The 23,750-nt window shown below is 51.5% G+C and overlaps 1 protein-coding gene, 1 long non-coding RNA gene and 2 pseudogenes across 8 annotated transcripts in view; 1 reads left to right on the top strand and 3 right to left on the bottom strand.

Moving 5' to 3' along the window:
• The window catches only part of NOX5 (NADPH oxidase 5), a 44,022-nt gene extending 29,999 nt beyond the window's left edge, over positions 1-14,023 (top strand). For 3 of the 4 annotated variants that reach the window (XM_045059116.1, XM_045059114.1, XM_019832157.3), the window contains 2 exons: positions 2,138-2,304; positions 3,289-4,084. In XM_045059116.1, the coding sequence (XP_044915051.1) occupies positions 2,138-2,304; positions 3,289-3,420 (299 nt within the window). In that variant the 3' untranslated portion in view covers positions 3,421-4,084. Of the gene's footprint in view, positions 1-2,137; positions 2,305-3,288; positions 4,085-13,908 lie in introns of those variants that run through there. The other variant, XM_045059115.1, reaches the window with a different exon arrangement.
• LOC109500608 lies at positions 9,176-19,606 on the bottom strand. 4 transcript variants are annotated; one of them, XR_006599055.1, is made up of 7 exons: positions 18,958-19,606; positions 18,721-18,822; positions 17,020-17,197; positions 13,542-14,439; positions 11,168-11,232; positions 10,033-10,193; positions 9,176-9,469 (listed from the first exon to the last, which is right to left on the bottom strand). It is a non-coding gene; the product is annotated as an uncharacterized LOC109500608 (long non-coding RNA). The 4 variants fall into 4 exon arrangements; XR_006599056.1 differs by having other exon boundaries at positions 10,033-10,197; positions 18,721-19,606; XR_002742876.2 differs by having other exon boundaries at positions 18,721-19,606.
• A 1,459-nt stretch (positions 19,607-21,065) lies between these two features.
• LOC109491362 lies at positions 21,066-21,942 on the bottom strand (annotated as a pseudogene).
• A 319-nt stretch (positions 21,943-22,261) lies between these two features.
• Positions 22,262-23,272, bottom strand: LOC101098716 (annotated as a pseudogene).
• Between the last annotated feature and the right edge of the window lie 478 nt (positions 23,273-23,750).

The raw sequence follows: 23,750 nt of genomic DNA, 5'->3' as shown, positions 1-23,750 counted from the left end.
AAGCATGGATACAACTAGCGCCTACCCCATAGGGCTGCTGGGAGGATAAAAAAGGGAAACTCGGGCCAAGCTGGCTATGTGCATATGTGACATCCCTCACGACCTTATAACCTGAGACCACTTAATCAGACTGCGCGTTTGTACGTTACCAGATACGGGAGACAAAGAAGTAGCAAGTACATAAAAAACCACGCCCCGTGGCGTTCGGGGCTCAGGTGCAAACCCAAGTGAGCTGTGCCGGCACGAGTAAAGTTACCTCCTGGAAAGAAAAGCCTCAGCGTCACCACTAACAGTAGCAGCATTTAATGGCTGTATAATGAATGATCCAGTTAACGGTTTGCCGTGCTTCGGCTACTAGACACTATATTTATTCCTGATGCTCCATATATATATACGTATATGTGTGTGTATATATATATATACATATATATACACATATATATGTATGTATACACATGTGTATACACATATATATATGTGTATATATATGTATGTATATATACATATATGTATATATGTATATATATATTATATATATATAAAGCTGCAATTACTATGTATGTGCACATAGCTCAAGTCTTTCCTTAAGAGAGCGTCCCAGAAATGGACTGTCTCCCACACGACTGTTTGGAGAGGATGAAAACCATGTCAGGTCATTCTCCAGAACCCTTCTTCTCCCACCATGGTGTCGCTCCCCCTTACCCCTCGCAGGGGGATGGGGAGTCTCAGGGAGGGGGGAAGAAGGGTCGGGGCTCTCTCAGATGAGCGTCCCCTATGGTACATCTTCTTCCCTCCCACACCACCCAGCCCTACTCAACTGGAGTGATATGTGAAATAAAATGTGGAATCTCTCCTAGGGCCATTTGCATTTTAACAGTGACTGAGACCTTGAGCCAAAGGAAAAGCAGGCTAATGGTATATCTCGCAAGACAGTAGAGAGCCAGCCGGCATGGCGTGAATCCTTTAGTCTTGGGAGAGAAGGATGAAGTGATCATCAGCTTGTGGACCCAGCGTCCTAAATCGGGGCCTGTCATTAGCTTGGACTAACGCACAGGTGGAAGGCATCATTCGCCAGCCTTTTCCCCATCATGGCACTCTTGGGAAATGAGAACATTTGTACGCCATGTCGGGGGAAACGGAGGAAGGTGCTTGAGCCCAGAGGTGCCCACCAGGGGTCTCCAGTTGCCCTGAGAGCTCAAGGGATCGGTGTCTCAGCAAACCTGTCCTGTTGCAGGCACTGAGCTGTGGGCACTCACCAGTGTCCAGGCAGGTCCAGGCCAAACTCTGCCCTGTCCCTCCTGTCCTCTGGCTCCCCTTTCTGGGGTGCTGTTCTCATCCCATCATGCCCTGCTCCAACACCCACTCCCTTCCCCCTCTTGCTGGCTGGGAATTCAAGCCCCTTCACGTTCTGGTCTCAGTGGGTGCCCAGTCCCATCTCACGTTTGCTCCCATTCAAGGATCCTGTGTTCCAGGCAGGCAGTCACATCATGCCCCACAAACACCACATCTGTTCGGGCCTCTCATCCTCGGCTCACCTGGTCCCCCTTCTTAGGATGCCCTCTGTTCATCCCCTCCCCCCACCTTGGAATCTTGGTCCTCTCTCAAGACCTATCCCAGCACCCCCCCCCCCCCGCCCTGCCCAACCCTCTCAGGAAGCGGCTCAGTCTGCCCCATCCATTTCCTGTAGACCAGTAGCATTTGCCACTCATATAACCCTTGACCTTTTGTTCTCAGTTACATTTCCAGGTGTGCCTGGCCTGTGTCCCCAAGCAGACTGAGCAGACACCATGAGGCAGGAAAGGGCATGAGCTCAGAGCCCAAGGACTGCTGTGCTGTGCTGTCCTGGGATTCATTTCCCCGTCTACTCCTGGGGTGGCTGTGGGGCGCACATCAGAGAGTGGATGGACAGTCACTCGTGTATGCCATGCACAGAGTAGGCTCCACTCCAGCAGTGGACCACCTTTCCTTTCTAAAGCTCTGGTCCCTTGGAGGTCATGGGCAAGCGCAGTGGGCTGAAGGTGTGAGTTCAGAGCACTCTTGGTCTCTATCCAAGCCCCAGGACTAGGGGCTGGAGTCCTACCCTGTCCCCATCACGGGCGCGAGCTCCTCAGTGCCACCTTCTCCCCCCGCCACACAGGCCCCTTCCTGGAGCTGCATATGTACATGACCTCTGCACTGGGCAAGAATGACATGAAGGCCATTGGCCTGCAGATGGCCCTCGACCTCCTGGCCAAGAAGGAGAAGAAGGACTCCATCACGGGCCTCCAGACACGCACCCAGCCTGGGCGGCCTGACTGGAGGAAGGTAAAGGCCAGCGAGGGCCCCGCAGCCTGCAGGGCCCAGTGGGGCTGAGAGCCTAAGACAGTGGCTGGGAGATTAGGGCCGGGAAGCTAGGGACCAAGCATGAGGCCAGCATTCAGAGTCCAACCGGGATCCCAGAGCCACAAAGGGAGGCAGGGGACCTACGTTCTGGTGCCATCACTAGCTTACCTCGTCGTATTATTGGCCTCACTTACCTCATCTATTCAGAGACGTTCGCCTATATGACCTCCTAGGCCTCCCCCAGCCCTAACTCCCTGTGAAGGGAGGCTCAGAAGGCCCTGAGAAGACAAGGGTCTTGGAGAAGTCGCACCATGTCTTACTGTTTCTGGTACAAATGGAAAAGACTGAGACCCAAAGGCACAGAAATTTACGGTCTTTCTATTTGATTTCTCAGATTGGGTTTCAGGTCATTTTTCCTGCTGAGTACTTCCCAATCAGGTGCAGAGTTTGCATGAGGTGCCAGAAGGGACTGCTTTTCAAAGTACTGGAGACAATTGTCCCCAGTGAGGGAGCAGGACGCTGCCGCTGCTTGGCCACCAAAGAGGACTTTCAGCAGTGGCCTCCTTAAGCAGAATGTGGGGTGGGGAAGGGTCCTCACTGGGGGAAAAGCTGGACTTTAGGAAAGAGACATTTCAATGGAGGCATGTGACCAGGGGAGGACTAGTGTGAGGTCTGAGCAGTCGGGGTTCAGCATGCTCTGGGGTGGCCCTCCAGCCCTGCAGTCTCCCCGCAGGCGCGCTCTGGGAGTGGAAGAACTGGGTCGTTCCGGCCCAGCCCCTTCCTGGGGTCTGGGTCAGGCTGGGGGGTGAGCAAATGGCCCCCAAATTAATGGCTGCACGTTGGACTCTGCTCTGAAGCCACGCGGCTGTGCCTTGGATTTCCTCGTCAGCACCAGGTGGGTGGGTACCTGAGCAGGTCCACAGGCCTACTCCCCCTCCCTCTCTCCTAACCCCGTGTGGGCTCCAGGTGTTCCAGAAAGTGGCTGCTGAGAAGAAGGGCAAGGTGCAGGTCTTCTTCTGTGGCTCCCCAGCTCTGGCCAAGGTGCTCAAGGGCCATTGTGAGCACTTCAGCTTCAGATTCTTCCAAGAGAACTTCTAGCCTCACCTCTGCCAAACCCAGCCCGCCAGCCGATTTGATCACATTGCTTCTGTGCCCCGCAGGGGCCAGCCTCGGAGGGCCTGCCTAGTCCTGCTCCACACCCGGCACAGGAGGGCCCAGGGGCAGATGGACTTCCTTCAGGACCCAGGGGACAGGGCAGTGGCCTGCGCGGGGGCCGCTGTGCATTCTGGGATTGCTGAGAAACTGATCAGACCCAAGGTGCCGCGGAGGGGGGTGCAGAGGGCGCTTGCCAGGCGACTGCTCCTCCCAAAGTCCTCGGAGGAAGCCTTCCCCTACAACAAGCGGTCCCAGACCTGCCTAATCAGCACAGTCATTCAGGATTTTATCCCAACAGTTTCTTATGAAAATTTTCAAACATACAGACAGCTAAACGGATCGTACAGTGAACGGGGTTACCCACTTGCTGGATTCCTCCGTTAACATGCCGCTGTATTTGCTTTACTGCATATTATCCGTCTGCCCGTTCTGTCTCCACCCATCAATGCATCTTGTCTTTTGGATGCACTTCAAAGCACGCTTTGCTGCTCAGAGGAGCTTTCTTTCCACGCAGACTCCTGGGCCCCACTCCCAGAAATTCTGATTGCGAAGTTCTGGGGATGAGACCTGGAAGGCGTATTTTATTACAAATCCATTCATTCCCTTAGGAAGAGATGAGCAGCTTATTTCCACTTCTCTCTAGGTCACTGTCTCCCCATCTGTGTCCCTTTGCCATCCCCCGCCTTTCTCTCCCTGCCTCTCTCTACCGCTCCCCTGCGTGTGTGCCTCCATGTCCCTCCCTTGCTCCACATGTCAGTTTCTCCCTTCTCTCCATGCATGGAGTCATTAGAGAAATAGGAAGGTGACAGTCTGTGGGGGGGGGGGGGGGGGGGGCGGGGGACATGGCAAGGCTGTGTGCCTGGACACTGGGTAGGTGGCTCCCAGAAGCTCAGTTCAGACATGGCCCAGTGGTGTAGCCCTGGGAACCCCTCTGAGTCAGATTCTTCATCTGAAAAAGGGCGCCCCCGGTCACAGTTGTTGTGAGAGTAAGAGGAGACATCACCATCCGTACCGTCCGTACTCAGGACACGTGTCTTCCCTCCCTGCCCGTCTCTTTATCTCGGCATCTTCTCGTGGCCCCTTCTGTCACTGTGTGGCCAGAGTACCTGGCAGAAACAGCAAATGCCAAAGTTCTCCTAGAAGACACTTTGTGGAAGGGAGGCCCTGGGCTGAGGGCAAGGGAGGGTGGGCTGGCCTCACCCCCTCGGATCTGAGCTGTTTTCCACCTGCCCCGCACAGCAAGCCCCTGTGAACCCCACAGTTCCTGGGAGTCCTCCGTGTTGCGGCCTGCCCTTCTAGTTCTCTCTCTTCCGTGAGAGCCTAAAACCCTCCTCCCCAAAGCTGCCTTCCAGAGGTCCGACACGTTCCCATGGAAAGTGCTTTTCTTTCGTGTGGGTCGGAAGACCCCGAGGGAGAACAGGTAAAGGAGCTGGGTGACACCCGTGACGGTGACACCCCTTATAAAAGGCCTGGGCATCCAGGGAGGGAGCTGGGACACAGGTGAGGGGGGGGGTGTGCAGCAGCTGAGCGGAGAGGACGATGGAAGCATCACATGGGTGACAAGGAAACAAAGCAGGTGGGAAAAGTTCTCTTCACAAAGCAGCCACGAGAGAAGGGGATGGTGGCTGAAGGAGTTGAAGGGCCCACTGGGGGAGAGGGCAGTATGCTCCATGAGGACTGAGGCAGACAGGAGGTGAGGGGTATGACCCCGGAAGCAGGAGGCAGGAGGCGCAAGAGGAAGAGGAGGAGAGGAGGAGGGACCAAGTACCTGCAGGGAAGGAAGGCAACCGCATTGGGAGGGAAGGTGGGGAGGAGGGGAGCCTCACTGAGCCCCTCTCTGGCTGGGAGCCCCCACAGCTGGGAGACCTGGTGTTGGGGGCCCCTCCACATGTGGCCAGGTTTAATTTCCAACACGCTTGGGGTACACACGCAGCTCACATGAAGAAACTCGGATCTGGAGGAGTTGTGTTATCTCACTGAGGTCGCAGAGTCTTGGAACCCATTTCCCCCTGCTGGTTTAGGGTTTCCCCCCAAGTTTCATCAAACTTGCGAAGGCTTGGGGGGAAACAGGCACTATCTGGAGTTAGAAGTTAACTAAGAGGGTGTCCTGACTTAGGGCTGGGGGATGAAATAAGAATGGACCAAAGTCATTTGGAAAATTGGCACAGCAGAGTCTGTTTAGCATGGGACTTTCCCTTCTCCACTCCTCCATACAAACAGCCAACCGTGCTTTTAGAATTTTCTCTCACGCAGAGGGTGGGGAGCAGGTGGAGGAACTTGCATATAGATTCTAAAATCCAGTAAGGAACTTGCATATAGATTCTAAAATCCAGTAATGACCTACCACGTGGAGTCCTAAGACTTTCTCTGCAGACATACTCCCGTTACCCACTGGAGGGCGCTGCAGAATCAGAGATCGCGGAGGTTTTGTTTGCCGGGAAGGAGACCGGTTCCGGAGTGGCAGTGAATCAAAGGCTGGGGGAGACCGCGCCCCACCCCGAAGGTCGGGCTCCAGTCTTCAGACCCAGACTTGGGCAGTTCTGTGAAGTCAGGAGAATTCAGTTTCAGGATCAGAGTTCCTCTAGCTGCCAGCCCCTAACCCCAACACTCGAATGCATACACAGACCCTCCTTCCCCTGCCACACCCCCAACGTAGCGCTCCCTTCCTGGTCCTTGCTGTCCAGGTTCTGGGCTTCCCACTTTTCCATCTGTAAGTGGAGAGAGCCTGTAGGCCCTGAGGCTCTGCCACCTTCTATCACTGTAGGTGGCAGGATCGATGGGTAGCGTGTCCATCTGGATGTTGCCGGACGTCCAGATGGGGGCCATCCTGCTATCAACAAGAAACGAATGTGTCCATATGGCTGGCTGACTGTTCTCCATAGACACATCTGGGTCTCAGAGGGCTAAGGCAGACACACACAAAGAGAACAGAGGGAACACAGGCGAACTGCGGTAAAGGGCGGATTATATATAGGTGTGTGCTGTCCTCCATCAACCTGTGAGCTCCCCAAGGTCAGGCCTGTGGCCCCAGAATCTAGCACAGAGGGAGGGGCAAAAGGCCTACCCCGCATGTCAGCTCCCACAAGGCTTACTGAACTGGAATTATCCTTGGGAAGAAGGGTCTTCTGCATATAAGTGTCATTTGTAGTCTGGGAAACAAAAGCCCACTGAATGAATCACTTTGTCAGGCTCCATGAGGCCACTCTGCACTGAGGACAGCTCTGACAGAGACGGCAGGCGTTCGTGAAGCGATTAGACAGGCCCACCCGGACGAGAGGCACAAGTGCAGTCTATTAATACACCGAGAGCCAACAGGCGCTCACGGGAGGGGACGGTGACACGGACAATATTGAGAGGTGTCACCAGCCTTGCACACAAAGTCAAGATTAGGGAGGGATTAGAGACACCAGGAGAGACTGGCTCTGGGCAAACACCTTGGAGACGTGCAGTGAAAGGGCCTCCGCCCGCCACAGTCAGGACATTGGTTTCCACATTTGCCTCTGTCCCAGTTGGCTGTGTGACCTTGGATAAGCCCTGTGACCTCTCTGAGCTGTCACTTCCTCGTCTATAAAATGGACACAGTAAGGATGAATATATTTTTAAAAATTATTTAGAGAGAGAGAGAGCTGGAGCAGGGGAGAAGGGCAGAGGGAGAGAGAGAATCTCAAGCAGGCTTCAGACTCAGCGCTGAGCCCGACATGGGGCTAAGCCCATGACCCTGGGGTCATGATTTTGACCTGAGCCGAAATCAGGAGTCAGACGCTCAGCTGCCTGAGCCAGCTAGGCACCCCAGAATGAATGTGAATATTTTTAAATACTGGTGTATACATAAAATATATTTCTTTAAAAGATGCACAAATATATATATATATACATGCATATATATATATATATATATATATATATTTGTATCTGCTTTGGGGAGTAGGAATGAGGAACAGGAAGGATTTTCTTTTTTTTTATGATTTTTTTTACTTTTTAACTTTTTTTTTTTACTTTTTATCTTTTTTTTTTACATTTTATCTTTTTTAAAAAACTTTTACCCTCCATAAAGTTTGAAGTTTCTATGATAAATGTCTGTAGGTTTTATTCTTTTTTTAAAAAATTTTTTTTAACGTTTTATTTATTTTTGAGACAGGGAGACACAGAGCATTTATTTTTGAGACAGGGGAGGGTCAGAGAGAGGGAGACACAGAATCTGAAACAGGCTCCAGGCTCTGAGCTGTCAGCACAGAGCCTGATGCGGGGCTCGAACTCATGGACTGCGAGATCATGACCTGAGCCGAAGTCGGCCGCTTAACCGACTGAGCCACCCAGGTGCCCCTATTCTTTTATTTTTTATAAAAGAATATTAAGTAAAAGAAAAAAGAACAACTTCATGTAATCCAAAATACCCCGTGTATGCGTGGGGAGCAGGGGATACATCAGTAGAAATGCGTCAAAAGAGTTAGGAGATAAGCAAACATTCACAGTGGTCAGCTGTAGAGGAGGTGAAGGAGGACTTTTGCCTTTTTCTCTTTCGTATTTCATGTATTATCCGTGTACGTTTTATATTATAGTATATAAATTTTACATCATGCTCTTCAGGAATTGCTTGTGTGGTTGTGCTACTTTTTAAAAAACGTTTTTTCTATGTTTATTTTTTAATTTTTTTTAACGTTTATTTATTTTTGAGACAGAGAGAGAGCATGAACGAGGGAGGGGCAGAGAGAGGGAGACACAGAATCTGAAACAGGCTCCAGGTTCTGAGTGGTCAGCACAGAGCCCGATGCGGGGCTCGAACTCACGGACTGTGAGATCATGACCTGAGCCAAAGCCGGCCGCTCAACCGACTGAGCCACCCAGGCGCCCCTTCTGTTTATTTTTGAGAGACAGAGACAGAACGCGAGTGAAGGAGGGGCAGAGAGAGGGGGACATAGGATCTGAAGAGGGCTCTGTGCTGACAGCAGAGAGCCCCATGCAGGGCTTGAACTCACTGTGAGATCGTGACCTGAAGCCGGACGCTTAACCAACAGAGCCACCCAAGTGCCCCTAACCGGTTTACTTTTTAATCTATGACCTGAGGTTAAGGCCTATATAATCTTTTTTTTTTTTTTTTCTCCAAGTGTAAACAAAATGGAGAGATTGTCTGGAGTATCGTTAAGATCCTAGGGGCGCCTGGGTGGCGCAGTCGGTTAAGCGTCCGACTTCAGCCAGGTCACGATCTCGCAGTCCGTGAGTTCGAGCCCCGCGTCAGGCTCTGGGCTGATGGCTCGGAGCCTGGAGCCTGTTTCCGATTCTGTGTCTCCCTCTCTCTCTGCCCCTCCCCCATTCATGCTCTGTCTCTCTCTGTCCCAAAAATAAAATAAAAACGTTGAAAAAAAAAATTAAAAAAGAAAAAAAAAAGATCCCAAAGACCATTAGCTCCCGAATGAAAGTGTCTGGGACATGTCTGGGCAGTGGGACTGGCCCCTCCAGTGGGGGGCGCTCCAGGCCTCTTCTGAAAAGTTAGGCTGCCACAATATGCCAACCTGGGCACCCTAGCCAGGCCCCTTCCGGGCCTGGGGCTGGTCTGCAAAGACTGCAGAGGCCTGGGGCACTCAGGAGAAGTTGCCCGCATGGGGCTGGGCCCAGCAATAGCCCAGCCTCTCGGGCCAGATGTCTGGGGTGGGGATGGGGCACACCGTTTCTGCTAAACAAATACTCATAGTAACCAGCCTTCCTGACAGATTGATGCATCTTTTTATGATCTGTCTTTACAATATGACGACTCCCTCCTTTGAAAAATAAGATTAATTCAGACGAGACATTTATTTTATGGGGAAATCCTTCCCAGGGGGAAAAATACTCAAGCTGAATGGCAGAGATGGCTGGAAGGAGACTTGACTCTCAAGGAAACTTCCAGCCTCCCAACCGTAGCCATGCGGCAAATGGCCCCAAACAGGCTCCCTGATCGTGCCCGCGGACATTTGGGGCCATACTCGAACCATCCCAGTTGTGTGCGTGCAGCCTGCTGGAGAAAACAAAATAGAGAGAAATAGGCAGTGAGTTTCTGTGTGGCAGAGGAGCAAAGGGCACATTTTTTGGTAAAAGAAAGAAGCTATTTCCTCCCCCCATTGGAGCATCCTCCCCCACCTTTAGACTGAGGCTTCGGAAGAGCTCATCACCCGCCCATCTGTGAAGACTGCCTTGCTGGTCCCTCTTGTCACAGAATAAATAGTCTCCTCCGTATGCTTGCACGGGACTTACTTCCACTAGACCATGTACCGCAGGTGTTGTGCTTACCTGTGTACTAGCCCGCGAACCCCTTGGGGGCAGGAATAGAATCGGTTTGTCTGTCTTTATGGAGCTTGGCACATGGCAGGTGGCCAGTGAAGGTGTTGGTAAGCTGACAGGACCCACTTGAACCCCCATCTCTCCTTCCTACCTTCTTTGCTGCTCCCCTTTGAGGGTGAGAAAACCCTAACATTCCCGCAAGCGTGTCAGGAGACCTTGCATGTGAATAGAGCAGGCGGCTGCCTTCAAGGTGGGGCTTCCGCAGTCCAGAAAGGCCCCTCCCTCCCCCACCTCCCTTACCTCCCACACTGGCTTTTCTCCCACGGGCAGAGGTCAGGTGTAATAGAGACATCCTAGCGGGAGAGGTGCCGTCTCGGGTGCAGTCGGTGACAGGAGGAGGCGGGGCTCCTGGCCCCTCGCACCTGTGACTCCTCCTCCTCCTCCTCTTCCTCATTCTTCCTCTGACTCAAAAAAGATGAATGACTTAGAAAGAACAAATGAATCAGAAATAGGGAGAGCAAAAAAAAAAAGGGAGTAATTTTGCCAAGTTATTATTCAAAAGGAGCTCTCTGGGACCCAGAGCGAGAGCAGCCCCATCAATCACCCCGCAGAGCTGCGTGGGCAGATGGGGGAAGAGGCCGGGCTGTCTGTAGATGGCTCCGCGTGAGTGAGCAGGTGCATGAGTGTGCAGCCAGGCCAGGAGCCTGGAGCCCTCTGCCAGCTATCACAGAGGGAGGGGGGAGGACAGAGGGACACAGAAAGGGGTCAGCTAGCCCCAAGGCCTGGGACAAGGTCCACTGACTTGCTTTTCTCGGCAGACCAGAACCCTTTAGGCTGCACTCTAGGCTGGACCAGCTCTGGGGAAAGGTCCCCTCAGAGCAGAGAGAAGAGAGATGTGGGGGGCAGGCCTCTGGCCTGGAGCCCGCTCTCCTCACCTGCTGGCCCCAGGCCTTTGCTATCCTTCACTGCCTCCTCCCACTGGAAGTGGGACCTAAATCACTCTCATCTCTGCATCCCAGGGCTGAACCCACTGAATGCTCCTTGAGTGAGTGAACGAATGAATGAATGAATGAATGAACGAACGAATGAGAAAATTGTTACAGCACATTGTTTGCTTCTCTTTGTGATTTTTGTTACTTTGCCATGGTTTTTCTGCATAGGTTATCCCTGATTTAAATTGTAATTATAATCTACTCGGGAGCCAAACCTAAATCTGATTTCTCTCTTTGTGAAAGTGCTGCATATAAGTGGCCTTGAAAAATAAGCGTGGATGAAAAGAGGGCAGGAGGCAGGGGCAGACCTCTTGAATGGCATCAGAGCCTCAGTCCGTTTCCCAGGTCCCACTGGGCCATCATCCGGGAGGTTGTTGGCCCCTGAGCTCCCCATTAGAGCACATCATGGTGCCGTTAAACAGACGAGTGTGTTGAATTCCTACCATTCTGGGTGCTGGAGTTCAACAGTGGACAGAAGGGTCAAGGTCTCTGCTCTCGGTTTCCTCATCTGTAAAATGGGCACAATCATAATAATGGTACCTATTAGGTAGGACAATGGTAAGGATTAAATGAGGTAATGTGTGAGAGCTGCTTAAAACAGTCCTCTGCATGTAGTACATTTCAATAACTGTTGGTTGTTTGAGCTGCTGTAACAAAACAGCACGGACTGGGGGCTTATAAACCACATGATTTATTTCTTGCAGTTCTGGAGGCTAGGGGTCCAAGGACAGGGTGCCAGCACTGTTGGGTTCTAGGGAGGACACTCTTCCGGCACTGCTGTCAGGAAGCACCTGTAGTCCTTGTCTTTAGGTCGTTTATGACCGGCCACCTTTGGAGGGCTAATAAACACCCTCCCATCCCAGGGAGGGCCACCAGGCTCCCAGGGGTCAGCAAACACCACCGCCCCACCCCTCCCGTCCTGGGGGGTGCCCTGGCCGGGCCGTGTGGATGCTGGTGCGGCAGACAGCGCCCCTCCCTGCGTCCCGTCCCACACCCAGCAGTCCTGGGCTGTAGGAGGCAGGACAAGATCAGATCATAGCTCCTCTAGCTCATTAGCGGTTCATTGTGAATTCCAGGAATAATGTATGTTCTTTTCTCCCCTGATTGCTTCTGAAACCTCCTGCCTGTTTATCAAATCTGAGCCACACTTTGCAGCCTCTGCCCTTCGGCTCTGTGCTCCTCTTCTCCGGAAGACGAACACAGCAAAATTCTCCTGGGGGTTTCAATTCAGTGTTGAGGACAAGAAGGCCGGTTTCAAATAGCCTGTCCCCATGTCCCCAGATGAGCAGGGAGATGGGGTGGGCTTTAGGAGGCAAGAGGGCCTCAAAAAGAACCTGGCAAGGGGCGCCTGGGTGCCTCAGTCAGTTAAGTGTCCGACTCTTGATTTCAGCTCGGGCCCTAATCTCACAGTTCGTGAGTTCAAGCCTTGCGTTGGGCTCTGTGCTGACAATGCAAAGCCTGCTTGGGATCCTCTCTCCCTCTCTCTGCCCCTCCCTCACTTGTGCTCTCTCTCTCTCTCTCTCTCCCTCTCAAAAATAAACAAACAAACAAACAAACAAACAAAAAAGAACCTGGCTGTCCACCCAGGCTAGACTGAGGCTAATCTCCCAGGGAGGAAAACCCCCTCCTCATGCCCTCTTCCCCCAACAAAACCCTATCGAATCATCTGAGGCCTGCTGGCTCACCATTTGAAAATCATTCATTCATTCATTCTAGAAGCATTTGTTGGATGCCTGCCTTGTGCCAGGCGACAAGGACAGCAAGTGTGGTCCCGACACAATGAAGCAGATACCAGGGGAGGTCCTCATAAAGTGCTGTGATGGCCAGAGGAGGGAACCAAGGTCAGGGTGGGGTGAGATGAACCCAGGCCTTGGTCTTGAAGGAGGAGTGGGAAACAGGGGTGGAGGGAAGTGGATATTCATGCATACAGGTCCAAGTACGTGCACAGGCTTCCCCATGGGACTGTGTGTCTCGGGGTGGTGGAGGGTGGCGGCGGGGGAGGGGTTGGGGGGGGGGAGCTGGCAGAGCAGGAGGGCAGTGGTGGAGCTGGGTCTGCAAGGCCGAGCCGTGAGGAGCCACTCAAAGATTTAGAGCAAGGGCATGCCAGGGTCATGTTAGAAAGATCCCTGTCCACAGGCGGAAATGAAATGGAGGCAGGAGAGCCAATGCAGGGAGACCAGTTGGGGGAAGAGAACCCGGAGCAAGGTGGAGGCGGGGGATAGATTGGGAAGCAGGTAAGAGGTGGGTGAAGGGGTGAGGGGTGAAGGGTAAAGGGTGGAGGCCAAGCCTTCCCACACCAATGGCATTCAAGCCGAGACACAAAACCCACTCAAACCAGCCCTAGTAAAAGGGAAGTTGATGGTCAGGATGGAACCAGAGAGGATGGACCCAAGTCAGGAGTGAGAGGCCTCAGCTCTCTGCTCCCTTCAGGCCCCATCTGGTATCAGGACCTCTTGCACAGGGGCTGTTGTCTCTGTGTCCCTTACTTTAGACGAGAGAGAGAGAGAGAGAGAGAGAGAGAGAGAGAGCGAGCGAGAGAGAATCTGAGTGGCTGGGCTCACCTCCTTGCCGCCAGCCAGGGGATCCGCTGCCTTTGACTCAAGGCCCATGTGTGGTCCCCACAGCCTGGGCAGCGGTGGGAGGGGCCTGTGTGGGATGGGGAGGGGCCTGCGTAGGGTGGGGAGGGGCCTGCGTAGGGTGGGGAGGGGCCTGTGTGTCACAGGACTACCCGTTAAGAGCTGTGAGCAGAATGTGTTCTCCAGGAGGGGTGTGGGCAGGGAGGGCCATGAGGGTGCCTCATGCGATGATGGCCTTTACCTGGACCTCTGTTCGATATCTGTGCATTGAGATCCCACCAAAGCCTTTTCATTCTCTCACGGGCGTAGGCTGTTTCCTGTGCCTGTCATCTCCAGCTGGTCTGAACATTCCCTGAGGCTGGAGCCTTTCATCCCCCTTCACACGTCCTGAAGAGCGCTCGCCAAAGAGCTCAGTAAACAGCAGTAAATGAGTAAAGCCTTTTTGCTTCATCTGGGGTTGTATCTAATGCCACTTTTAACTTGTTTCTCTATTTACTTAAGATTTGACCACAGAGTGTTTACCTTGTCGGTGGCTGCCGACCCCCAAGAGCCACAGGGGGGAACAAGACAGCCTGACCCCAATGTTCTTTCCCCCTTTTCTTTTGCAGACTAAACCCCGACTTTGTTCTGGGCAACCCCAGGTGATAAATGACAACCAGATTAACTAGTCATGAAAAATCTGAGGTAGCCGCACGCTGCCCCAGGGTCTCCCCAGTGATGACGGTAAGCAAGAATCTGCTGGGGGTTCCGGGAAAGCTTGTGTCCTTTTGGTAGAGGGAACAGGGATGGCTGGTCACCTGTGTCTCCTGCTTCCTGTCTCCACTGAGATTCCTGGACATCCCAAGCCACCTGTTGACCACGAGGCAGAAGCCAATACAAGGGGGGGCTGGAGGAGAAAGGTGCCCGGGGTATTCAAGGCAAAGTCAAGCCCCTGCCCTCACAGGAGCTACCTTCTTGTTCCGGAACAGGAAGTTCGCTTTTCTCTGCTCTCTCCCCAGCTCCTACAACGGTGCCTGGCATGGGGTCACCTCTCAGTAGTTCTTTGTGGATTGGGGGAATGTCTTTATCGCTCAGGGCACAGTTCGTTGGGCGCTGTATTCCTCACAGCTAAGCAGGCTCCTAACCGATTCACTCCATGCCTATAAAAATTAATAACAGTGAATACTGAAGTTATCAATGGAGTAAGCTGTGTGGACCCACAAGTTCAGGTGCCACCCTACAATTTGGAAAGACGTGGCGGGGTAAGCCGCCTGGCCCCTGACCCTGTCAGCCCTTCCGTGCCTAGAGCAGGGACCATGTGCCCCTCTCCCTACAACTTGCACTTGGGCCCCTGTTTCCTCAAGGGAAAGGCAGAATCGCTCATTTTCTTAGGAGTTGACGTTTCTTGGGGCTAGCCATCACCTTCTGGCCCTGACTCCCGGAGCCAGGGAGGCAAACATGACCCAGATCTTCCCAGGTAGGAGAGGTCAAAACCCCACCAAACACGGAGGGGAAGGAAGGGATTTTAAAGTCATTTCCTGCCCTGGCTCCAGCCTCACGTTAGCCCTGAAGTGAGCCATTAACTGTTAATTACCTGTTAATTAACCTGTTAATTACCCACCAGTTCGCTCTGGTGGCTGCTGCTTCCACAGACTGAAGTCTTCCCCTCCTCTTCAGCCACACGGAGGAGCCCCCTCCCTCAGCTTCACTTCCCGCCCCCACATGCCATCCTGGGAGGAGACCTGTGCACCCCCTGAGCCTCCTCCAGGGGGTGCTGAAGAGTCCCCAAGAGACTGCAGTGGCAAGCGCGAGCATGTGCAATTCGGCAGCGAAGGATGCTGCCATTCACAAGTTATATTTTTACCAAATGGGATGGAGAAAGTAACGCTCATGACATAACCAGCTTTTTCTGAGGCTCCCACAGGCCTAGCTTGGCAAGATCCCCTTTCCGCCCCCCTTATTTTTTTTTTAATTTTTATTTATTTTTGAGAGAGAGAGAGAGAGACAGAGAGACAGAGCATGAACAGGGGAGGGGCAGAGAGAGAGGGACACACAGAATCCGAAGCCGGCTCCAGGCTCTGAGCTGTCAGCCCAGAGCCCAACTCGGGGGCTCCAACTCACAGACCGCGAGATCATGACCAGAGCCGAAGTGGGACGCTTGACCAACTGAGCCACCCAGGCTCCCCAGCCCCCTTCGTTTTATACCCAGCTAACACCAGACTTTAAGTCTCTCAGCTCCTCCTCCCCAGGGTCCTAATTTCCCCACCATGCTGCTATCAATGCCTTACCCTTCATTCTCTGAGACATCTTCTCAGGTCATCTGCTCTTTCCTTCAAACCCAGCTCAAAACTCCTTTTCTCTAGAAGTATTCCTGCCTCACCCTCCCAACGCCATCATCAACAGTCCGTGCATCCCGCTTCTAAGCACACCCTTGAGTGTGGATTAATAACAGTCTCAAATCTTCATGCTTGCCCGTGTGCAACCTCCTTGCCCAAACCAAGCTCCCAAGGGCGGTGCCTGTGTACCTCTCATAATGAGCGTCCATGGTTTGTCACATAGCGATAACTCCAAGATCCCGCTAACTGCTTCTTTATCTATTGCTGTATATAATACACAGAATTTAATGGCTTAAGACAACCGTTTTATTGTCTCTCGTGAGACTGTGGGGTGATTGGGATCTGCCCGGCAGTTCTGTTGCTCACGATGTCGGCTGGGACCGCAGGCATGTGGGGGCTGGACTGAGCTAGAGTATCTGGGTTGGGTCACTCACATGGCTGGTGCCTCAGAGCCGTGGCTGGAGGGCTGGGCTCCGTGGCACACGGGAGTGGCTGGGCCTTTCTCCCACTGTCCGTCTGTCTCTCCCTCTCTCCATATATTCTCAGGGTTTCTCCTTCTCCACGTGTTCTTTCTATATGGTCTCCCCAGCCCAGAGAGACTAAATTTCTTACATATTGGCTCCAGATCTCCCCAAAGCACAAAATTGGGACCTTCCATGGCTCCTTAAGGCTTAGGCCCAGAACTGCCTCCGAGTCACTTCTGCCACATTTTACTGGTTAAAGCAAATCACAGACCAGCCCACATGGGACGTGGAAGGAGGCCACACGGAGCAAGACTTTTGGGAGGACGGTCTTTGATACGCCCCACCGGCAGCATTTGATAGAGGCTGGGGTCTGTTTTTCTAAAGTGCTGAGATTTCTACAAAGACTCTGGTCTCTCTCCCCCACACTGTTTTCATCAAGAAACACCCACCCACACCCACACCCACACCCACTCCTCTCCTGGAACACTGCCACCCCAACCTATAAAAATGACCAAACCTCTAAGACGGTGAAGTATGTCACCTGTGTTGTGAAGGAGGAATTACACACCATCCTTTTTTAAGCTGCCTATTTATAAGGTGTCTTAAATATATTATCTGGTTCGATCCTGATTTCTGGCCCTATTTTAGAGCTGAAGAAACAGGCTAAGCCACGTGCCCACAGTGGCGAGCTAGGTCTGCCTAACCCCCAGACTCTTCCGTCATAGCAGAAGGAATGATTAGAGAAAGATGTAATGTTTCTGGTTTGAAGAAACGAGGCCCTGAAAGACCAACGTGCCCAGACTCCCGCGACCAGAATCCTGATTCCCCCATGGAAGAAGGGAAGAGACGAAAAAAAAAGTACTGGGCCTGGCACATAGGAAGCATCAGTAAATCCGAGCCCCACGCCACCTCCCCAAGCCGTATTTCTTCCACAGCTCACCGTCACGGGCCGCAAGAACACAGCGTGCACTCTGAGATGGGCATCGTCGCGGGCACGACGGATTCCCTGTCTGCTCGGGCGGGAGGCTGGTGGGCGAACTAGAAGGGCGCTGTCACTCCACCTCGGCCTTCCCCACTCACGTGACCCACGAGTCATTTGCTTTTTGAGCAACCCGTTCCTGGAAAGCAGAGGAGAGCAACAGATTGATGCATTGACTGTGTGGGGCTAAGTGATTTATTTTTAATGTGACTAAACAAGACACACACCTGCCTGTGGAAACGTAATCACATTGAATCATCAGAGACTCAGATGGCCGTTTAGGCAAGGAAAAGACACGGAGGGAGCTGAAGAGAGAAGAGAGGGAAGAGCGGGGCGCCCGGGTGGCTCAGTCGGTTGAGCGTCCGACTTCGGCTCAGGTCATGATCTCACGGTTCGTGGGTTCGAGCCCCGTGTTGGGCTCTGTGCTGCCAGCTGGGAGCCCTGCTTCCGATTCTGTGTCTCCCTCCCTCTCTGCCCCTCCCCTGCTCGCACTCTGTTTCTGGAAAAATTAATAAACCTTAAAAAAAAAGGTAAAGAGAGGGAAGAAGATATTAAAGAAGAGAGGGGAGAGGAGGTCAGGGCCGGCTCCCTAAAAATTACAATTTCGACAGCATCAGCGAAGCCCCTCCTAGCGGGCCAAGCACCCCCACCTAGCTTCACTGGTGCCCGAAATTTCATAGTTAGGCTTTTCACGTCTGTAGTCTAGTCAAGCACAGTATGTTCCCCACTAGAGTGTACGTATAGCAGGAGAAGTGCATTAAACAATACCAGTCATTCTTATCTTGGTGAGAAAGAATTTATGAGATCTTTTACGAAAGCAGGTTCCCCCTCCCCCCCCCACCCCAGGGAGATGGGTATTAAAGTCTATGTAAGTTACCAGTAAGGGGACAAAAGGGCACAGAGAGGAAATGGGAAGGGGGGTGCTGGAGGCTTTCTTTTATAGCTTTCCTTAATTATTTTTTAAAGTTTGTTTATTTATTTTGAGAGAAAGAAAACACATAAGCGGGGGAGAGGCAGAGAAAAAGAGAGACAGAATCCCAACCAGGCTCTGAGCCATGGCCATCAGCACAATGTGGGGCTTGAACCCCGACGTGGGGCTTGAACTCATGAACTGTGAGATCATGACCTGAGCCAAGATCGAGGGTCGGAGCCTTAACCGACTGAGCCACCCAGGCACCTATATAGCTTTTCTTCATTATAACAGCTGCCTGTACCGAGGCTTTGCTGCCTCCAGGTGCTGTGGTCACAATCCGATGCTCATGTAACTTCATTCGGTCTTTGCAATGGCCCTGGGAGTTGTCCCCACTCTCCAGGTGAGGGGACTGCAGCCCAGCCTGGCTTATTGTCCTTCTTGGCCCTTCACAGGTGAGCTCTGGATACAGCAGTTTCTCGAGGGAAACTGTGCCTGGCGCTTAGCGGGCACTCAGGTACATGTCACCACAGACAAGTGGCAGAGATGGGACACGCAGGCGGGCAGTGTAACTCCATTTCTCTCTCATACAAAAGTCTAGGCTGGTAGGAAGTCCTACGAAGAAGGGCGGCTCCATGAGGGGATCCAGGGATGGGTTCTTTCTACGTGTCACCCCACGATCTGCACAGGGAAGGAAGTATGCCAATAGCTTCCTTTAATTTAAGGGCACGACCCGAAGTTTCACACAATACCTCTCACTGGGCAGGACTTCGTCGCACATCTCCACGTAGCAGCAATGGAGGTTGGGAGGTACATTCTCGAGCTGTGCCAGCTAAAAGTCAGGAGGTCCAGTGCTAAATGGAGAAAGAGAGACAATGGCTATTGGAGGACGATGAACGGTTTCTGCCACAAACAGGAATTGTCAAGATTCAAAGTGCATATATCACTTGATCCAGTTGTTGAGTTCTAGAAATCTATTCTAGGGATACCTTCGCATAAGTCCATACAGATCGTGCGTCAGGGCAGAACTGATGGTTTTAAAATATGTTCACAAATCCTTTGCACTCCTTCCTTCAAAAGTGCTGGACTTAGTGACTGGTTTCTGATGAACAGAATGTGGCAGAAGTGACAACATGTGACTCGTTTGTTGTTGTTTTACAAGGAGAACACCAAACATACTTTATTAGCATAAGAACACAGATGGAACAAGGCGCAGCAAGCAGGAACCTAGGTTAGCCATCAAAGGGTTAGGGTTGCATACAAATATAGCTTTTCTTTTGTGTAGCCTTGGCAATAGCCATCAGGATGTAAGAGAACTTTCTGTGGCAGCAGGTAAGGAAACCAAGGCGCACTCACCAGTGGTACAGAGCACGTGAACAAAAAGACACACGAATGGATTCGACTGGTGCGACATGTCTAGGACAGAACTGTAAATGTAGTTCAATACTAAGAAGCAAACACTGGAACTTGGTATTACTTGCAAGATAGCCCCCTCGAGTAGTATGGCACGCTATTCTAGGTGACAAAAACGTGCTAAATAATTTACAAATATAATGGTTGCACAGTACCTTAAAAAAAATTTTTTTTTAATGTTTATTTTTGAGAAAGAGAAAGAGACAGGGCTTGAGCAGGGGAGGGGCAGAGGGAAAGGGAGACACAGAATCTGAAACAGGCTCCAGGCTCCAAGCTGTCAGCACAGAGCCCGATGTGGGGCTTGAACCCACGAGCTGTGAGATCATGACCTGAACCAAAGTCAGACACTCAACTGACTGAGCCACCCAGGTGCCCCTGTACAGTACCTTTTAAATCTACAATGTAAGTTTCAGATTTTCCATTAGAAATTAACTGCACTGAAATTGTATAAATTGTACTTAAGCAATTCAGCTATAAGAGTTTACAACAAAGAGATAAATCCAAATTGTTCATTACACTTTAACAATAATCGCAACATCAGCAACCACTGTAGTTATTGTTGATCTGACCTGGTCGGGCATCTTCTAGTCTCATTTTCTTCATGGTTCACAAACTCATCATGGGCCCAGGAAAAGATGCAACTTTAATCAACGGTTAGACTACATGTATTAACCTAAAAAATCAGGGGCTCCTGGGTGGCTCAGTCCGTTAAGCATCTGACTTCGGCTCAGGTCATGATCTCACTGTTCATGGGTTCGAGCCCCGCATCAGGCTCTGTGCTGACAGCTCAGACCCTGGACCCTGCTTTGGATTCTGTGTCTCCCTGTCTCTCTGCCCCCCTACCCCGAGTTCACCCTCCATCTCTCTCTCTCAAAAATAAAATAAAAATATTAAGAAATTTAAAAAATCACACACAGGACTACATTGCAGCTTTCCCCAGTGTGTTTTAAGTTAAAGCACTCATTTTTTTAAAAAGTTAATACCTAGGGCCTTTAAATAAAATTCTATTGCCAAGTTTAGAAGCCTGAAAATTTAGAACAACTACTTAGAAAACCTGGTTTACTTAACAGTACCTTTTGCAGAAGAGACAGGGGACTGACTATAAACTATACCAATACATAAGTGAAATGCACTATATGCCCTTGTGGCCAGAAAACTGCATTTTTTTTTCCTCAAAGGAAGGCCGTCTTTATTTTTTGGACTTCCAAAGCTTGATTTATAGTCACGACAAACATCATTACTTTTGGAAGCTCACAGAAAAAGTCTGAAAAAAAAAATAACGATTTTAAACATTAGTCACACTGTTGAAACACTCATCCAATATTAATAATTTGTTCTTTAGTAATAAATAGAATTCTTCACGGCAAATGCCCCGGAGTTGCCTCACTCAATTACTACAGTTTGCAAAAACCAAACTGTTAGCTCAACGGACAAAATGTGTTTGTAGCCTTCCTGAACACCTGTAGCCCTGTCCTCTGTTGTCTCCATAGGCACCACGTTTTTGTTTTTTTTTTTTTTAATTTTTTTTTCAACGTTTTTATTTATTTTTTTGGGGACAGAGAGAGACAGAGCATGAATGGGGGAGGGGCAGAGAGAGAGAGGGAGACACAGAATCGGAAACAGGCTCCAGGCTCTGAGCCATCAGCCCAGAGCCCGACGCGGGGCTCGAACTCACGGACCGCGAGATCGTGACCTGGCTGAAGTTGGACGCTTAACCGACTGCGCCACCCAGGCGCCCCGGCACCACATTTATCTAAGTAACAGCAGATTGCCTCTGATGGATACTAAGCCTACATCCTGTACTGAAAAAACCTAACACCGATGCATACAGTACTTGTTATAGGTGTATTGTCTGATGCACCTAAAAGCAGATCTAGTTAACGCCCTTTGAGGGCAGGAGAGTTTCCTTTGCCTTCACTGGTTCTCATTCTAACCAGCGAACTCTACCTTTTTGCCTATAACGATACTCTTTCAGAAAAGGTCCTGCAACGCTGATGGTAAAGGGAGCCCATCAATTCCATCATATTAGTGCGTCTGCAGATTACGGCATGGCAGATATACTGCAGGCTAAAAGGGAAAGTCCTGCTTGGTGAGATAGTAAGCGATGGTTCAAAAAAAAAAAACCCGTGCCAGCACTGGGACCTTTATAATGTTCCGAAAGTCCTGTGACAGCGGAGGAGTGAAACACACATGGTCGTGGGCGTCAGAACCAACGTTGTGGTTCCACTGTTCAGTCGGGGCACACAGGGATCTGTTGTAGCGCCAGGAGCTCATAGAGAAGAGGTAGACCTTTTGCTCAGAGTCCCTGAGCGAGAATGTGCCTTCAGGTTCCCCTTCAAGGAGGCTTATGCTTCGTAACGGTCCATCACTCCCCAGCAACAGGGATTCCCTGGAATCTGAAGCAAATCAGGCACGAAGCGGGGGATGTAATCAATCTGTGTATGGACTTTCCAAGCTCCCTGTCTGCTAACCTGTGAGCATAGGCTGTCTCCAGACACCTGCTGTTGCTTCTGCCTACTTGACCTCAGACACAGGGTGGTAGTATCCCCTGCTGAGTCACATCAGCTTATGGAATTGCAGGATTGTCCCCACTTACTTCAGTCATTCCAGGTTAACGTCGGTCCCACTTTAAAATGGATCGACCTGTGTGGTCTGCTTCAAATGTACATATGTGTGCGTTGGGAGGGGGGGGTCAACCCCCTCTTCAATACGTTGCTGCTTTCTTTTTTTTTTATGTTTATTTATTGAGAGAGAGAGAGAGACAGAGTGTGAGTGGGGGAGGGAGGGGGGCAGAGAGAGAGGGAGACACAGAATCTGAAGCAGGCTCCAGGCTCTGAGCTGTCAGCACAGAGCCCGATGCGGGGCTCGAACTCATGAACCATGAGATCATGACCTGAGCTGAAGTCGGATGCTTAACCAAATGAGCCACCCAGGCGCCCCGCTGCTTTCTTTTTCAAAGCTGATCTCCTCCATCTTTCGTAGAAACCGAGGATCTATCAAATGTATCAAAAAACGTTGAGTGTAGGCTCACAGGGGCTATATGCGTGTAAAAAGTGACGTTTGGGGGCTAAATCTGAGCTAGCAGGAAAAGGGCATTTCTCAAGCACTAATTCAGAAAGGTGTATTTTTCCTTTATTAGAAGAGGGATTCTGACCGCTTGCTGTAAGTCCTCATGGGAAAACACAGGCCCACAGTTTCCCGCAACCTCTGTGTCAGAGAGCGACTTCCTACAGTTCTGTTGGACCCTCTGTCCGTCTTGTGCACAGAGCTTACGCCATACCTCTCTTCTTTGGAGTCCAATTCGAGTTCTCCCAAACCTTTTATCAGTATCCGATGAACTGTGTCTTTGGAGAACAAGAAAGTTTTTTTCTTCCACTCCACGGAACGTGCCCAGAGTAGGAATCTCTTGTTGCAAGTCGTGTTTCTCCCGAGGGGCTGCTTTGTTGCTGAGGAGCTGAGTCACCTATCCTGATGTTTCTCTCTTTAGCAGACAAGTAACTGTTGGAGTTCACGTCCACGTGTTCACTGTGGCTTCCTCCGTCATGACCGAAGAGATTCTGGCACCTGCGTTTGAAATTATCCCCCGTCTGCCCCGCTTAACCCGTTGATGATGAGATCTGTCGGCGGGGGCGGGGCGGCCTCAATCAGGGGCACCTGTGACCCTGGACGGGTCCAGACGGCGCAGGCGCGGTCGAGAGGTCGCCGAGAGTCCGCCGGCTCCCTGGCTGATGTGGTCCAGTCCCCTCCAATGGAAGGCAGTCTAGCTTCCTCCGGACTGCCCGTCCCCAGCCAGCCCCCCCCCCCCCGTCCCCCCTCCCCCAGCCCCCACTGGAATGGAAAAATACCTCCTACTGACCACGTGTGACCTTTGAACTTAGGTTTAACAGGCATTGCTGCGTCTGCTTTGCTCGCTCTTGAATAACTCCTTCTGGGGGAAACCAGCCACCATGTTGTGAGAGTGCCCAGTGGAGAGGCCCACGTGGGGAGAAACGAAGGCTCGCCGCCATCAACTGAGACCCACTTGCCAGCCCTGTGAGCGAGGGGACCCTCCAGCCCCCGCCCCCCACAACCCAGTGACTGCAGCCTCGTGAGAAATGCGGAGGCAGACGCCACCTGACTGCGCGGCTCCCAGATCAATGCCTGGCAAAAACCGTGAGTGATAATAAATACGTATTATGGTTTTAAGCCACCGAGTTTTGGGGTGATGTGCTAGGCAGCGACAGATAACTGATCATAATAGTCGTCACTTCCTTGTTTGTGATACCAAAACCAACCTTTGAAACCCCGGGGGCGCCTGGGTGGCTCAGTCGGTTGGGCGGCCGACTTCGGCTCGGGTCATGATCTCGCGGTCCGTGAGTTCAAGCCCCGC

This window comes from Felis catus, chromosome B3 (assembly GCF_018350175.1).
Source record: "Felis catus isolate Fca126 chromosome B3, F.catus_Fca126_mat1.0, whole genome shotgun sequence".
Classification (NCBI taxonomy): Eukaryota; Metazoa; Chordata; class Mammalia; order Carnivora; family Felidae; genus Felis; species Felis catus.
The sequence above is the reverse complement of the archived record's forward strand: the minus strand, read 5'-3'. Positions and strand labels throughout refer to the sequence as shown.